At 32.1% G+C, this 17,932-nt stretch overlaps 2 protein-coding genes across 2 annotated transcripts in view; both read right to left on the bottom strand.

Annotated features, from left to right (window-relative positions):
- Positions 1-13,490, bottom strand: part of LOC128557661 (uncharacterized) — a 72,254-nt gene extending 58,764 nt beyond the window's left edge. Inside the window, exon 1 of the mRNA XM_053545552.1 lies at positions 13,381-13,490. The gene's annotated coding sequence lies outside the window, so the exon portion shown is untranslated. The remainder of the gene's footprint in view (positions 1-13,380) is intronic.
- Positions 771-10,079, bottom strand: LOC128557662 (protein mab-21-like 3). The gene is made up of 4 exons (XM_053545554.1): positions 9,971-10,079; positions 7,269-7,581; positions 6,106-6,504; positions 771-5,642 (listed from the first exon to the last, which is right to left on the bottom strand). Exons 1-3 carry the CDS (start codon positions 10,010-10,012, stop codon positions 6,185-6,187), a joined length of 675 nt encoding a protein of 224 aa, XP_053401529.1. The 5' UTR covers positions 10,013-10,079; the 3' UTR covers positions 771-5,642; positions 6,106-6,184.
- Positions 13,491-17,932: the final 4,442 nt, after the last annotated feature.

The raw sequence follows: 17,932 nt of genomic DNA, 5'->3' as shown, positions 1-17,932 counted from the left end.
GAAGTCAGACTAGGCATCCGGTTACAGGACAGCTGGACACTTGCTAACCTGTAAGTATTTAAATCAATAGATATTTCAATATATTGGCATACTTAAAATGTCCAGTTCTGACTTTGACATGCTTGAGAGTTATGCTTCATCAAGAATGAAAGTACACCATATCTGCCAGCAAATGGAAGTTAACTGGGTATAAATTCAATATTCCCATTCAAAGTATGGTATATCTAGAAAAAAATGAAAAGGTGGTCACAACTTGTTATGATAAATATAAAAAACAACAAATGACATATTTTATAATTAAACATGGTACACCCTAGATTTTATTAACACTCATGTATTGTGTCAGTTGTCACAAATGTCTGATGCTGCACTACAGTATTAACAAATTGGACTCCATTTTCAATTGCATTTTGGTGCAATGACAGCTTCTTCATTGATAAATAATATTCCCACTCGACCGTCATAAGTTTTCTGGAGTATTCAGAGTATGTTCCTATTTGAGTGTCATCTGTATTTTATTTCATAGATGTATGGATAGCCCAACAAGCATTCAGTGTCTGGTGGTACGATTTGGTTTTCAGCAGTAATATGCATAACCTGGAAGACATTTAAGACAGCTATTGGTTCATCTGGAGACAAATGTTCCTTCCATTTCAGTTTGGAATAGGCATTGCCCAGCCCACATGAAATCTTATCCTTTACGCCTTACCCTTTTTTTAAATAGCCTAATTCACTGAGGGCCAACAATCTAAAAATAACACTGATAATGATAACTTTAAGTCTCTAAATGTATTATTCCTAACACAAGATAAGTAATTGAAGATGATAATATAGGCTAATAAACAATAGAAAAACGAAACTGTACTGCACATACATATTTCTTTAGAACGAGTGTTGGGTTTAACAACACTTACAAATAATGACATTAATTTACCCAACCCACCTTCCATCTAGTCGTTGTAATTTGTAAGACGAAGATTTTCACTATTATTAATATTTAACAACAGTAATATGTATTTCAATTTAATGAATACGACATATGATTTCTGGCAATTTTTACATACCTAGCGATTTAATGGGTCATCATTTTAAATGATTTCTGCTATCGCTCGTGAATTTGTAATCAGCTGAAATCTAAACCGGAAGTCACCATGCTGCAATTGATTATGGGTAACTGGAAAAATGGCGAATGAATAGGCTGTACAATAGTAAATAAATTTGCTATATGTTTTATATAAGATTAACAATCTTCTGAGAGCTGAAACACATAGCCAGGCACATTTTATAAAAGATTTACTTGCCTTAAGTTCTTAAATGACCTATAGACCACACACAAAAAAAAAAAAAAAAAAAAAAGTAGGGGTCATGTATCATCTAAGAGAGATTGTTTGTCTGACAGGTCAATACTATGGAATATCTTCCAAACCGACAGCTAAAATGTGAGTATGAACACATCAGTAATAAGGTTTGTTTACATTTCTAAAAATGCAAAATAAGCTTACTGAAAATGCTACCAAAATCCCTCCCCCCACCCCCGGAAGTGCTGCTTGATTACCTATTTAGTACTGTTGTTCCATTATGCAACAAAAAATTCATCTATACCTCTTTAAAATTGATAGGCCTAAAGTGCGAAATAAGAAATAATTACGAAAATAAGCTACATCTTCTTTCTGTTTTATATCTAATTTGTTCTAATATTATGTTACTATATAAATCCTATCAATACACACTTACAAACAAAACATAAATGATCTTTCACCAGTAATAAGAACATAACCATTAAATTAATTACCTATGTCAAATTCGATTACAAAGGTAGTTATATAAGTGCGAAAATAAGCTATAAACTATTATATTTTCCTCCTATTTTAACTTTATTTTTTATCACTCTAATGGTCATGTACATACATACTTATATACGCAAACGTACTTCTCTAATTAAGAAAGTAAACCTTAATTTGTTATTTCTGAGTAAATTTTCTCTCACTTTTATTGGCATATATATTTTATATGAACTATACATAACTTTGCTTAAAACTGGTCAAATAAATAGTAAAATTAATGTCGTTTTAATAGCGCCAAAATCAAACTACGAAATATAACGATATTTAGTGCAAAGATATGTCATACATTGTTTGAAAACCATTAGGTCTCAATCTTATTATACGTTCCCTCAATTAAAAGGCACTATTAGTGCATTATAAACTTGAGCTATCACTGAAGATGATGAATGTACCCTCACACGCACTAACACAGTACATTGCAATTTGAAGCACACAATATTGCATAATTATGTGGACTGTATGTATACAGTATAGTAACAAAAAACGAAGTCCCATAATTCTGCAGAATATTTATCTAAAAGAACGTAACATACACCATGCACAACTAGGGTTGGTACTGATCATTTGTGTGAAGTTTCATTAAATTGTGTGCAAGGGTTCGGGAGATTAGGCGCGCAAAAAATTGCATATGTAGACTGTATGTATATAGGATATTAACAAAAAAAGTCCCATAACTTGGCTGTTTCAAAACTTTAAAAGAGAGTGAGCTATCGGAGCCTCAGCGGCAATGAAAGCTATCACATTTTACTGAAAAAGTTGAAACTTATTCCAGTTATTTGCATAATGTAAATATCAAATAAAATTCAAATGTATTTCCGATCGACTTTGTCAATGAGAATCATTAAAAAAAATATCGTCCTTATAATGTTTGAAAGTCCGGTGATACATTTCGTTTTAAGACATTACATGGAAATATATTGATAACTATAATTATTGATATATTCAATTAAATGGAATGAATTATACTTTTACCGAAACTTCTAACGCCCCCAGATTTTTTTTTGTTTTCTGGTAATATCTAAAATAACACTATAATTTTACTTCTGAACTTTCTCAGACATTGTTAAGGACATATGATTATTTCGACTCTACCAAACTGTGTAAAATTACAGTTTTTTGCCACGTGCCCATTGTTTAAAAGTAATCAAAATCATACATTTTTTGTTTGTTTTCAAGGAACAAATATCACTTATAAAGAAACACAAAAATATCAAATTTTGGTCGAATATTCATTCGAATTCTAACTCGTTTCCAAGATATAACGATGTGACAAGATACAAAAAAGGCGGACAAAAAGTATGATTAAGGTAGTAAAATACATATGATAATATAGTCTAATGATAAATAAAAAATAAAAAATAATAAAATCTATGATCTATTCGATTTTGATGAATGGTACATTTTATTAACAACATATCATTCTACATGTATCTTAGTGTTTTCATAATGGAAGAAAGTGATAAAATTATAGAGGAGACATTAGAAATTTCGATATGTATATTGCATGATATCATTGGAGTTTGAACTACTTAGAATGATTCAATCTGATTAATTCTTTTTTAAATTTATTAATCATGTTTTGAAATGATTGATGTTATCTTACAACACTTTTAGGATAAATGTTAAACCAAGCCTTTGAAAAAGGAAGTTATGATTTAACACGCCGATATGGTCATATTAAAGAGAAATTACTTCATATTCTTTATAAGTCATAAGATTATGCTGTTATGAAAAAAATGTCATTCTTTATTGTTGCTTCATTTTGAATTTTTGAACAAGATATTTACATGAATATCAAAGTAAAAACCATTACGTACTTAGATTTGAGGAATGATAAAACGAATATAGTCGGTTTACTAAATAAAATACAATGTATTTGTGTCAGTTTCAGAATGATTTCAGTTATACGTTTTATACATTTCAGTACATTATATCGCTTTAAAATATTTCTGACATGTTTTATAAATAAACATGGTAATTTCGTGGCCATTTAAATATACACAAAATGAGTTTGTTTTTTTTTTGAAAAAGGCAAAAGTCCAACATGATTATCATTACAAAGTCAAAGCCTACACAGAATAAGTCACAAGTGGTAACATGACGCTCATAGCTCAAAACTCATTAATGATACACATTCAGATATAGACCTAATATCCATTCACATTGCCATATTTTTGTCTATTCTATATATATATATAGCTAGGACCCTACAACCGCATTTTGTTCTCTTTTAACCTGGTAACTGACACTATTGCCTGTTATTGTAACTGTTATTGCAACTTGCATGTTTTGAACAAAATACAAGAAATGTTTCTTCCATTTCCATTCCTTTACACATTCTCAATAGCATAGTGTTTTTATTTTGCTCTTCTGCGTTTAAAATTGTTTTATAGCATTCTGTCTCATACTAGATAAAAATGCCATATGAGAATTTTAAATTCCGAAAAGTGTAAAGGATAAAATTTAGGGGGCCGTTATTAATGAAGCGGAACCTATTCTGAAGAGGCTTAAAGTCGCGAGGTAGAATATTCACAATGTAAGGCCAACTTGTGAAATATGTAAGACTATTACTTTCTCATGTATCTTTTTTAGTTCGCGAATGAATTATAAAAAAAAAATTCCGTCGTTTTACAGTATGTTTGCTTTAGTTTATTAGTAAATTCAGAGTAATTCCACGTAACTTTAATTACATTTGTACATCAGATGGCCCAAAAAGACAATCAATTTCTCATTTAGTTACATATAGATATAACAACACACTGCCTTGTCACTGTGCTCTATGGACATTCTTTAGATACTAGTAGCTATGCCAGAGAAACACAATCATCTTTATCAAGTGACCTGTTGGCCCGCTTCTTCTCAGAATGAATAGTGTATTGCAATTTTCCGAAGTGAAGCAGCTGAGCCTACTTTTTTAGCAAATCCGCAGACATTTACAATCTAAAGAAGAAATTATTTTCTAACAAACTCGGGCTCTTTTCCTTCATCCAGTGACATAAAACTGCGTTACTTTCAGCAGCTCAGGATGTCTTTTTTCAATCAAATATGTGATGAAATGAGGGACTGCTTTTCTCTCACATAAACTTCCTCTATGGTAACGAGGGACTGATTACCAGATGTCTTTTATACAGTACCAACAGGTAGATACGTATAGTATTTCAGTCATACTAAAAAACCAAAGTACAAATTAATAATTAAAGGAAGTAAGAAATTCAATGTCGATTGGAGAAAACGTTTGTACAATTTCTTTCGACACGCATTTTCGTTATGTTTACCACACTGGCATAATTGTGATATACACGATGTAATTGACGACCGTATGGTTACGTACTTCACAGGATGCACATTTAGCGTTTATATCATAATGACGACTAATAAAACAATTTACCATTAGTTGGAATACATGAGCATTACATAAAATGTACCACTGATATTTTGATGAAATAGATAATTATGTCATAATGATTCTGTTGAAACAAGAATTACGTACAGGAATGTGTTTATTTAGAAATGTAAACTAAAAGTCGAATGTTAATGTTTACTAGGCGCGTGTTTCAGCACATTATCACGCTACAATTTCTTCCTTTCTGTGTTCAAATAGTGCGCCAATTCATGAAGAACTCTAATATCTTTCCCCTGAAGAAGATTAATCGAGTCATTGAAATAATCATCTAGATCTGCTTCCATTAAGGACTGCTCCAATTCACGCATCGTGTTGCTGAGGCACACAACTCTGTTATCATGGTTCCAGTAGTCTGGATCATCTGCATGAGTCTCACAAGACCACAACACTTGGGTCTGTAAACATGATTAAATGTTTTACTTGAAATTTCAAAACCATTTTTGCCCTTGAATTTTAAAAACAGTTAACATTACATGAAAGTGTACTGAGAAATAAACAAAATATTTATATTTGCATATAGTAATTTATAGATCGGCATCTGATAACAGTGTGTTAAAATATATCAGCCGTGTATGTAAATGACAACAGTATAAAGGGAAATGATTTATTTACAGCGCAAATGATCATCAAACTGTACCAGACCCAAGATAAAAATAATGAAATTATCTCAAATAAACCTGCGATTGTAGTAATTTGCTAAATCTATGATTGTTCTATATTATCTTATTACTATGTAGTGTAGAAGCACACTGAGCTTACCATGTTAATTATTTTTTTATCAAAGAAAAATTATTTCTAGGCGAACAGATAAATTATGACTACAGGATAGTAATATGGAAAGGGATCAATATTCTATACCTTTAAAATGTGTGAACTGATGCCTTGCAGATCACTTGGAGACTCAGATTTGCAATGTTCTAGATAACACTTCAGTATCTTAAGGATCTTTTTTTCTGCAACCAGAGTCTGCGTCAATACCAGATAACAGAGCTCTCTCTGCACGAGAGAACGATATTGACCAAAACAGGTCCTTCTTTGGAACGAGATGGATTCCGGCTCCGATGGCACGTTCAATCAGTTCTTCATCAAATGCTCTCAATGTTGCAGACCTAGGCCAGTTAAATTCTTGAAGCTGAAGAGAGCATTTAAGCGAAACCGTCAGGTCTACGCTTATGTTATGATGGACACCTCTCTTTCTGTCTGGTGATAAGGTTAACGTTAATGCTGGTCCATGGGAATTTTCATCTAATTTGACATCTGAAGATAAAAAAGAAAATTATTTTGATTGTTATTGTTTCTTTCACAAAATGGCTGTATGTTAAATTGCGGGATGAAATAAAGACTATCTAGCGATTGCATTTGTTCAAACCTTGTTCAACAATTCGTGCATACACTACTTTTACTGACGCTTAACATTTACAAAAACTACCAAGATAGAATCATCAAGATATATATATATATATATATGTGTGTGTGTTCTACTAAATGTCCAGACACAATGTAAAACCATCACTTAAATGAAAAAGATTCATTGTTAAAAGTATGCCAGTTGATCAAGTAAGGTACTAAGTAAAATACTATACTATTGTAAAATACCATAGTACAGAAGTTCAATTCCCATTTTATTATCTATAAACATGACTCTAAAACATAAGATACTGGGAGGATACTTCAATGTGCAAGCCGGTGTTACATTTGTTTTGCTTTTTCCTGTTCATTAGTATTCACTCGTTAACAAAGATTCGTTTCAAATAAAGCACGTCGGACCTTAAACTCTTTACGTGTCAGCCAAACTAATCACTTTATTCAAAATAATAACATGAGCTAAATTTACTTATTTCTTTTTTTTTTCATATACCATTCTTTTCATTAACTAAACAGAATCAATCACACAGAGTCTGTTTAGTTTTGTTCTATGCGTCGAAGGAGTCTGCTTAACAATTTGATTATTGCGGATCACTAGTGTGTAAAATATTCAGGTAATAATGTTCTCGATCTTAACAATGTTTTTAAATACTCACTATGCATTCTTAAATCACTTATTGCCGTCCTTATTTTGGCGTGGAAATCTTGTTTTATATCCCTTGGTAGTATTTCAATTTTTCCGTCGCTGTTTCTGTTGATTTCTGTTTTAACGGTTTCATAATGAGGTACAGTGAAAAATCCATATCCACGAAATACTGGCTTAAGCACAGTTATTTTTCTCTCTGCTGTATGAATAAACCTCTGTGTATTACCGATATTCTGCACTTCAACAACGGCACATCCATTAGGAATAGGAACATCAAAACCAGTGGAAAGCCTTCGACAATGACGCATATTAGAATTTTCGTTCTAAAATGAAATTACAGAAAACACTTTAGCATTTATGAATCGAGACCCTTTTTTAATAATCCCCATTGAAGCGAAAATTGAAAATAAAAAAAAAACACATTAGCAAATATGTTCTTTATGTAAAGTATTCGAGAATGTCAAATAATCAAGTTAAGGATTCGATGGATATTTGACTTCTTGCAATTTGAACATCATCTAATTATAGAAAGAAACAGTTATTTTACATGACAATTGCAAAGCTTACAAAATAAATACATTATTCTAAAAAGCGATGGACAATTTACTGATGGATGCCTGAGTTCTTGAAAAGGGACAACATAAAGGGGCCACACTTCTGGACAGTTCAGTGCCTTTACAATTTACCATTTTCAAAGAAATATTACGTATCTTCATTTTGATGCATTTGCAACATTGTCCGAGTGCTGAAATTTCGAAAACCTAGATTAAAGATCGTTTATAGAAATTTTGAAAATTGTTTATTTTTATTTCTTTACAAATAGAATTCTTTTTTAAAGCGGGACAACTGCTTGAAAATATTTGATGTTCAGGACAGTACGGGACGATGCGTTTAAACGTGTATCGGACCGAGACTATTTGGTAAGGATGTTGTTCGTTTACAAACAATTGTGAGATGTTCAATTTACGGTTCATAAGATCTTTTTATGGAATAATCATGTCTGTTTCATGAAAGTCATTATGTTCATTTGTTAATGACAAACTGTGAAATATTGCATATTACGGACAAATAGAAAAATGAGTACTAAACCTGAAAAATATGTAAGCTTTTCGTTGATTTACTTATTGTTTCTATTTGTCCGCCATACACATTTTTGACAGATTGCCATTTGCAATTAAATCTAGGGGAAACAACTATTGTAAGCAAATGTGCATAATGTCTTTCATGAAACGGACATGATTAATCCATAAAAAGATAAATTAAGTTCTTATAATTGTTTGCAAACGAGCAACATCTTTACCGACATTCTAGTTATTCAGTTATTCAATACATGTTTTCCCGCTGTATCCCGTACTGTCTCGTATTTAGAATATTTTCAAAAAAGTTGTCCCCCTTTGAAAAACCAGTCCATTTGTAAAGAAATGAAAATAAACAACTTTTAAAATTCCAGAAAACGATGTTTAACCTAGTTATACAAAATTTCAGCACTTGGACATTGCAAACACATCAATATCAAGATATGCAACATTTCTTTGAAAATGGTGAGATTTTAAAGGCGTTACACTGTCCAGAAGTGTGGCCCTTTAATGTGGTCCCTTTTCGGGAATTCAAGCATCCATCAGTTCATTGACAATCGATTTTTAGCTCACCTGACCATGAAGTGGTCATGGTGAGTTATTATGATCGATGAATGTCCGTGGTCCGTCGTACGTCCACATTTAGTTTGTTTACACTCTAGCATCCATAAATCCAAAGCAATCTTAATCAAACTTTGTCCCAATGTATGTGGCCACAAAACCTCGGAAGAATTCGATTATGGGCTTGACTGAACCAGTACGTCTAGAATGTGACCTACTGACCTACTTAATAATTTAGCATCAGTTTGACATTTGAAACATATAGCTCATATTACTCAGATGGGCGATCCATGGTCATCATGACCCTCATGTTAGAATAATATACCTATTTTATAAGCTGTTCAATATTCATGTAAAACAACTCTTTCTTCTTATGATTTGATGATATTCAAATTTCAAGATGTCAAATATCCATCGAATCACAACTTATATATATCATATATATATGATATAAAAAATATCAGCAACAGCATGAAATAAAAGGTATTCACTAATTTCCTAATTATTACAAAGTTACAATAAAAATGCATACAATCAGGAAAAATAAATGTTCATTTGTAACAGTAAACACACTAATCCTTATTAATTACTCAATTATTATCCAAGTATTGTCAGTTCTATTGAAAACACTTATTTTGACCTTGTTCAATTTGAACAGGAAGATAGCCAATTTCATCAAGACAATTGTAAACAATGACATATTTTCTGGCGATATCGTTATAATGAATACATATATTTTCTTTAAAACTAGATAACAGGATAACACAAAATGTATTCTAGACTTAATATAACACTGTTTACGCCGTACTTATGCATTGTTTTGTTTGAATGTACTTTTGTTAGTCCATTGTCTATATCACAATTAATAATGAAACCAAACATTTGAAATTTCAAAGGATACCCATATAGATTGCCGTGTGACACCACCGAAATCTATGATAGATGGGGTTTCACAACAGGGCCCAGTTGTGCAGGGGGAAATAATTATCGAGGGAGACAAACCCTAAAGTAAAGTAGACTTAAATTATAACCCAGTAATACAATTTCAGCTTATCTTATTTTAATCATTTTAAACCGTGACATAACTGTAATCTATTCCTTCATTAGAATCATACATCGATACCAAGAATTCTTGTCAAGATTAAGAAGGATATTAGTGTCAAATTCGTCCGCCGATCCTATTTGGCATTAATAGGATGACTTCCGGCTTTCCAATACGATGGTCGTATATGTAGCCGTACAACTGGTTGTTTCTAATGTGCCCGACAATCGCTTTCAGAGTGTCGTCGACAAGTCTCTGGAAGCTCTTTTGTCGTCTTATCTACAGAAATGATGTCGTATAAAACATCAATTGACTTCTTTCTTCTGTCAAAATTGAACAAAGTCGTTTATTTCCATAGGGGCATAGGTGTAAACTCTTCTCCGTTTTGCCATCTTCACTTCCTTTTTAAAATCTGAAAAAAAAATGTTACATGTACAAATAAATGACAGGACGGGATTAAACGTTAATATTCTGACACTTTCTAAACAAAATTAATAATCAACGTCCCGGAACGTGGTAGAGAAAGGTTATTTTTCACAGATCTCAGTGGGTTTTAGTGAACGGTGAAAATGTTTCCCTGTGGCAAGTGTATTTAGGCATTCTGTATATCTAGGGCCATCCGTCTTGGGTTTTGAAATAAAATATGTTACTGGCTTTTGAACAGTATGAAAGTGTTAAATTTTGTAGATATTGGAGACACTGGAGTGAGTGAAATCTTCAGTGATGTACTGGAGTCAAAATCTCTTTCCTTGTAATTTAAATGTATTTCATGCAAGATGACGGGTAGAAAAGGACGGTTTTCTTTAAAAGGTTGCGACTGTTGTTGAAAAATGATGTTTAATATGTATATGGTAGTTTTACATTTTTTAGTGTTATGGGTAGGGGGCGTTGGTGGTCCTGGAAAATTTGTTTAAACTGATTACAGCAACATCATTATCATCATCATCGTCAATAATAATTACAACAACAATAACATTATTACCATCATTTATTACCTTGTTTCCATTAATTAGATTTTAATGGTGGCATTGGTCCATGATAAACATTATCTTTTTCCCAAAAAAAAAGTTTACAGTGTGTTATGATAGTTTTCAGTGATGGTATGGTGACTTTTAATTTCACAAGGTAACAATTAATAAATGGCGTTAAACGTAACCTATAATTAGAAGTTATCAAAATTACAAAACATAGCTATTATTCAAAAAATATAAACATGTATAATCAAAACCCTCTTTATCTTGATAAAAAAATACCACTCTTAAACCTTATCAAATATCATAGATAATACACATTCGTTAGTAGAGTACAACATACTTATAAATATAAACCTACAAAAATACTGACAAAACTGAATATATCTAACCGATATTTGTTCTTGTATTGCTGGAGGATATACAAATGTATATGGTGCTTAGAAAGTTAAACATATTGGAAAACTCATATTATTTGACAGCTGAGAACGAAATACATTCATCATCTAACAGAAAAAAGAAATATGCAAATCAATGTTCAAAGTGACATTTTTGTACATTGTAGGGGACCAATTTATGAACAAGAAAAAAAGGAAAATTTGGAATTCGTATTTTTCTCACAGTGTTGTTTACATGCTAGCAGACCCTTAAATTAAACCTGTCAATTATGTTATACTAATGTAGCCTACACACTGTTTTTTTTTTTAAATATGCAACAAGCTTTATCAAATGTTTGTGTCTGATACTACAGTGATTTTATGATATCTTGTATGTGCGTCATCAGATATGACGTATTCAGGTGTATTTATAAAAGTGATCATCGAGCTTTGATGATAATTTTCATATTTGTAATTATTGTAGTACCTTTTTCCCTATCGGAAACGTGGAGCAATTGGTATTGACGTCAGGCGTTTACAAGTGATTGCATAATATTACATGTATATAGCTGTGGTTCAAATCTTGGCTAAGATTTTTAAATTCCAGATCTCATTCATGTTTCTATTTCTTTAAGCTACGTCTCTGTCAAGGTCATACAGAATAACTTTAACGAATGTTCTTTGGCCATTTCTTTTGTAGACGATGCGGAGTAGATTCAGAAATACCAATGTATAGACTAAAAACTTAAACTAGAAAGTTTTTCATTTCTATTTTAACTCTAAACTGGCTTATAAGTCATATTAACAAGAAGAGTGAAATTAAAACTCCAACATGAAATAGAAATAACAGAAAATTGACTCCACGTGACGGGCACTGCTGGTCACTATTAAGCTATGGGTCTTTATACCATATTTGTAATCAAATAGTATATAATTTGGTATTTGTTACACTAAGTCACCTAATGTGTGTAGTAATAATTTGTGTTTACAAAGAAATGATGTCTGCTTGAATTAATAGTCTTCCCCTTACAGTAGAGATTTTCTGCTGCCATATATCTGACATAGCTATTTGTATATTTCGAATTTAGATATTTGTTATCGACATTGTTTTGAGTTGTCGATGTTGGTAGTACGATGAAAATACTGAATCAATTTATTGGGTTTTAATTCAAAGAGTCATGATCGAGTAAGGCCAAAGTATATGTTAAAATTATAAAATGTCACAATGTATACTATTCTGAACGATTGATCCAAATGCCTTGTGTAGAAATCTAAGATAACTGCCAGAGGAGGGGCGATAATAAAGAACTAATCTCACGATCTGTTCTATAGAAACTGGAATTTGACAATATTTCATTGTAAGGATCCACTCCAGCTCCATGTCCCATTTAGTATTTCTTTAAACCCCCATACTGTTCCCTGAAGCATACAAAACGGTAAAACTGTTATAAAGGTTTTAAAGAAAACTATTCTTCCCTTTCACTTTTGACAAGAAAAACCCTTTAAAGTTAACACATTAAAGCGATGGATTTTTAAAAATTTTTTTAAATACACTTTTACGATAAAGCTTTCATCTGTTTGATTTTGAATCGAAAGTAGGAAATTCCCAAACTACGCGATAAATTCAGTCAAACGAAAAGGAACGAAGGGGTTCCGAAATTCAACATTTCATATGTCAGCTTTAACTCCTTTCGTGACAACTTTCTGAATGGCTGTTTTCCCTACTTAGTAACATGACTTGTCGTAAGGGATCATCAATTTGGAAATTACGCACAAGTGCGATTTAAAGTCAAACAACTAAAACTGTTAGATCAAATTTTTTTGAATGTTATACTTCTTCTCTTGTAGTTTGATAGTGTTGGAAGTAACAACAGCGGGGCGAAAAACACAGTTTAAAAGTCCAAAGTAAATGAAAAAAGAAGATTGAAACTGATACCTTTGCAACGATGAATTGTTTACGAGTACAAAATATTTGCAAAGATATTTGAAGTTTGAATAATATTGAAATATATTTACAAGCTACCAGTAAGCAGCACTCAGTGGAGCTGTTTAATGGGTTAGGCACTAGCTCTAGAAACTGAAAACACGAGCATACCAGTTTGTTCTTTCGTTATTCTTCGCGAGTGTCTTTAATAATATATAAAAGTTAGGTCCCGTTTTTTATATATACTTTTAATTTCAATTATAACATAGCACATCACGATACAACATTGATTGAAATAACTTTTAACAATTTTTATCATGCAAGTACTATGAAACTGCTTCATTTATCTTTTTATCACGCCAATAACCTGATAACAAAAGTTCGCTCCGTCTATATTTATGGACTACTTTTTTGTATCAGTTCCATTCGAAATTCAATTTTATCTTAGAGTCCGGTTGAAATGTTCTAAACAATCTCAACTTGCAATTTCCTAAACTCTACCTGTCTTCATTTTTATCGAACAAACAATGTTGTGTAACATACATCATGACATCACAATGTCCACATGATCGATTCTTGGAAAGGTTTTTACACTTAATTGTGCATTCTTATTTACCCCCTTCCTGGGTTTAAACATTTATTTTGATTATTATAATAATTTAGAGCAAAAGTGCTTATTCTAATTATTATTATATATTAAGTATCTCTGACTGAGGCTGGAAGTGAAAAATCAATGCTTGGGACATGTTGCTGTTTAAGCTGTTAAAAATGTGGAATAAATAGAGGATATTCAATTTATTTCATGAATATGGTTGTTATTTTCATCGAATGATATTTTTCCATACCATTTGATGAAAAAAAAACCTCAATAATGATAAAGACTTGAATTTTCTGTTTATTATAGAGGTCTACACAAATGAATGGAAACGTCGTTTGTTTACATTTAGAACGAGCAACAACAACAGCAATATATTTTCCGTTGCCTTATTCTGAATAAACAGAAAACTTTATCTTACAGCATCGGGAAAGATATTAATAAGAATGTGAATTGTACGAGTTGCGTACATCCGCAGTTCCCGATAGAACTATGCGGCTTTTTGTTTTTTCTGGCGTTTCAATCCCGAGTAATGCGTCTTTGTGGAAGGTTAAATGTCGTGTACCCGTATAGGCCTCGGAAAGAATGTACAAAAGTCGGGTTGCGATCATTGTAAATCCTAAAAAAGTTCTGCTTCATTCAAGAGATAAATATTTTACTTTATGCAGGTAGGAGATTTTATTGTTAATTTTTATAAGAATACCAGAAAATCAATGAACGTTGTCTTTGAATTCAACGAAATAAGATAGATAATTTTAGAGATCCAAGAGAACCTCACCCCTTCCAACCCATATCAGGTTCGTTAAAAATGAAATTTGGATCTAATATACCTTTAACGGTTAACTCTTCAATAATAAAATGAATTTTACTTAGGGTTTAAACTGTGCAGGGGTCAAGTACTTTTTTTTTAACAAAAATGTCAAAATTCTGAATATGTTTATACCTTTCAGTGCGGATTAGTTAAGGAGTTTTTAAACTTTGATCTCTAGTTACTGTCTTTGTAATGTACATGTTTGTTATAGGTTTAATTGATATTATCAAGGTGTATGATGGAATGTTCAAATAAGGCATTTTTTGAAGGGATAAATAACATATAACACTTTAATAAATTTGAATTGGTAATGTTATAACTTTGAGCAATAACAGAGGCCAATTAGAGAAAATGTTGTTTTACGAGAACCTACTCGCTTGTATTTTGTCCGAAGCATTACTCTTTAAATGGTGAAATAATTTTATTGAAACTGTATACATAGATGGAGAACAATAAATGATGGAGAACACGGTTGGAAAGCGGATCGTATAAGAACCAAAACTCTGTTATCCCTATTTTTTTAACCCTTACCCTGCTAAATCTTTATAATGAACTTGTCCATCTTTCAATCTGGACAAGACCATTAACTGTTAAGATGCTTACCAAAAAGATACTGACTGAATGGCGAACAGTGCAGATCTTGATCAGATTGCACCGATGTGCAGGCTGGACCATGATCTACGCTGGTCGCAGAGGCAGAATCAGTCGTGTCCAGCATGATAAGGGTTTACTATCACCCATTATCTTACTCATACAATTTCGAAAAACAAAACTAGTGAAGGGATTCTGCTAAAACATTTCAGAATGACAAAAAAAAACATAGAAAGAAAGAGCAGTGTACAAGAACCATAACTCTGCATACCTTACTTCCTGAATTATCTCCATTATCTAAACTCTACGAGCGTTAGTAAAGAAAAGTTAAAGAACTTCAATGTGTATAAATCATAGCTATTGCATCCCGGGTATTGAACAAAGTATTCTTGTTAACACTCTTTTCTTTCTAACAAATTACGCATACAAATTATTATTTCCTTCTTGTACACCTTGCTTTGTCGGTTGGATAGCCGTGCCCAACAGGCTCGTGTACATTTCGGAAAATACGTTAAAACTTGGCTTTTTTAATGGTTTCTATGCATTTAAACAAACATGAGCTTGAGCACTGGTATGAACAGTCTAGGTAATTTGAAACATTAATCACTTGTCATTTTAAAATAACTGGCTAATACCAAATTTTGCACTCTGGATATTTTTTTGTAACTTTAATTTGAATGTTTTGGGCATTTTTTTAAAAAAAAAACATCCAGACCTTCGATTGGAGTGAACAAAACATATTTCTGCACTTTTATTTATTTTACAATGCAATCTTTCTGCTCTCTGTGATGTATAAAAGGTCATCCTATAACAGTGGAAGAAACCGGAAAGCATGACGCAAGGAATTTAAACAACATGTTGGTGAAGCTGAAATGAAAAGAAATAAATTTTATCTACATGTAAACTACCATTTCGATAATTAAAATTCATCGAATAATTTATTCATTGCAATCGTTTTAATGGAAAATTTTTCAAGATTCATGTCATTTTTATTTGTGGAAATTAATTAGTGATTTCATTAGCATGATGACATGAAGCCAGTGAGTTCCAGAAATTATTTACTTGATATACTAGTACTCAAACACCTGTATTGTCTGCGAGAAACACAGGAAGCGTCAGTCACACAAAAGAAGAGGTAGCATTTATTAGCTGTGCTTTAACATACTTTGTTATTTGTTCAAAATATTTGTTAGAAAGTTTGATGCCCCTTTAAAGGGTCCTCTGTTTCAATGAAGCAAACATACTTACCGCGGGACAGTTCCAAGCCAAAAATCATACCGTATACCCTTGTTTGTCAAGCCACCTCAAACTCTCCGACTCGTCTGCACAAGACGAAAGTTCTAAAATTTAATAAAGCTTTTGTCTGGCACAGCAAGCAAGACTTGGTTCGTCGCTGGTAAATGTCTCTGTGTAATAACAAAGACGTTAAAAATCTAAAATTTATTATTTATTATTTTTTTCCACATCTCCTTATAAAAAAGGGTAGTACTACGTTTTTCCGTTTGGACCATCGAGATTTTTATTCTAAAAACCCCCAAATACTTCGAAAGTCGAAATCATGAAACTACGATGATGAAAGTCAAAATCACGTGGTGATAGTCAATAAAGATGATGAAAAGACGTAACTAGGGACGGTGAAAGTCGAAATAAAGAAACTACGATGTTAAAACGCGATATCAATTTCGCATTTTCCACCTTCGTGTTTTCGTGTTTTTCATCATCGTAAAATCCTCTTCTAAGTGTGCCCTACGATTTAATATGCATAATGACAAAGGTCTTTCAAATGGACGCCCTAATGGAACCTTTCCGCAAGATGTATAACCATTTTCCCGGGCCTGGTGTGTATAAAAAGGAACGTGACGACCTAACTTTGGCACTAAAACATGCGCGAAAAAAACAGTTCTATCATACTCGATCTAAATTTACAATAAAAGACTATTAGAATAGAATAATTTATAGCAAAACATGTTTGAACCCCTATCTATACACTCCGATGCACCCTCGTGCCATTATTACGCCTGACGTATTAAAACCCCCCATCATATATAAAATATGTTAAAGCACGGTTTTGCTATTAAATTATTTCTTAAATATTATATACTTATATAGTTAATAAAGGCGCATAATGAAAAACGTAAAACCGGACAAGAAAATGCATAAACATATGCGCATGTCCACTTCTGTCGAGAAGAATATCGAGTTTCATTCGAAATAGATAGAAAATATAGGGGTCAGATTAATTGTAATACTGTGACGGACCGATTGTTGGGCGGACAGTCTTAATACTTAATATACCGCAGGGTTAAAATCAGTCTTTTTAGACGATTTCATGTTTATTTGAACTTTTAGTAGAAAGGATAATTTTTTTAAATTTTGAATAAAGAAGAATCTGACCTACGTTTAATTTAGATTAAAGAAATTACTTTGACAGCCTAATGTTTCTTTTCTATAACTGACTCCATGTCAAGTTGACCATTAAGAATCAGGCATGTTAACATTTGTAAATTTTTGCATTGGGCTTAAGGTCAATAAAATGTCCCTATTCACTCAAACATAATGACAACAATGTAAATATTGTGCAATGAAGCGAATAACAATATTTTCGTGCAAACAAGAGCCTTATCTGGGAAGAAATTTTATTTCGTTATGTTATTTAGTTTAATAGTTTAACAATTATCAAGGCCTTCGAGTGGTTTATCGTCTAATTTATCATGGTTTGGAGTTCA

Source organism: Mercenaria mercenaria, chromosome 6 (genome assembly GCF_021730395.1).
Source record: "Mercenaria mercenaria strain notata chromosome 6, MADL_Memer_1, whole genome shotgun sequence".
Lineage (NCBI taxonomy): Eukaryota > Metazoa > Mollusca > Bivalvia > Venerida > Veneridae > Mercenaria > Mercenaria mercenaria.
This window is presented reverse-complemented; position numbering and strand designations above follow the sequence as displayed.

Coding starts and splice junctions, on each gene's coding strand:
- LOC128557662 (XM_053545554.1), bottom strand. CDS start 10,012: ATGTATGATTCTAATGAAGGAATAGATTACAGTTATGTCACG. Junction 7,582..9,970: donor TAGATTACAGTTATGTCACG/GTTTAAAATGAT, acceptor ATTTCATTTTAG/AACGAAAATTCTAATATGCG. Junction 6,505..7,268: donor AAGTGATTTAAGAATGCATA/GTGAGTATTTAA, acceptor TTTTATCTTCAG/ATGTCAAATTAGATGAAAAT.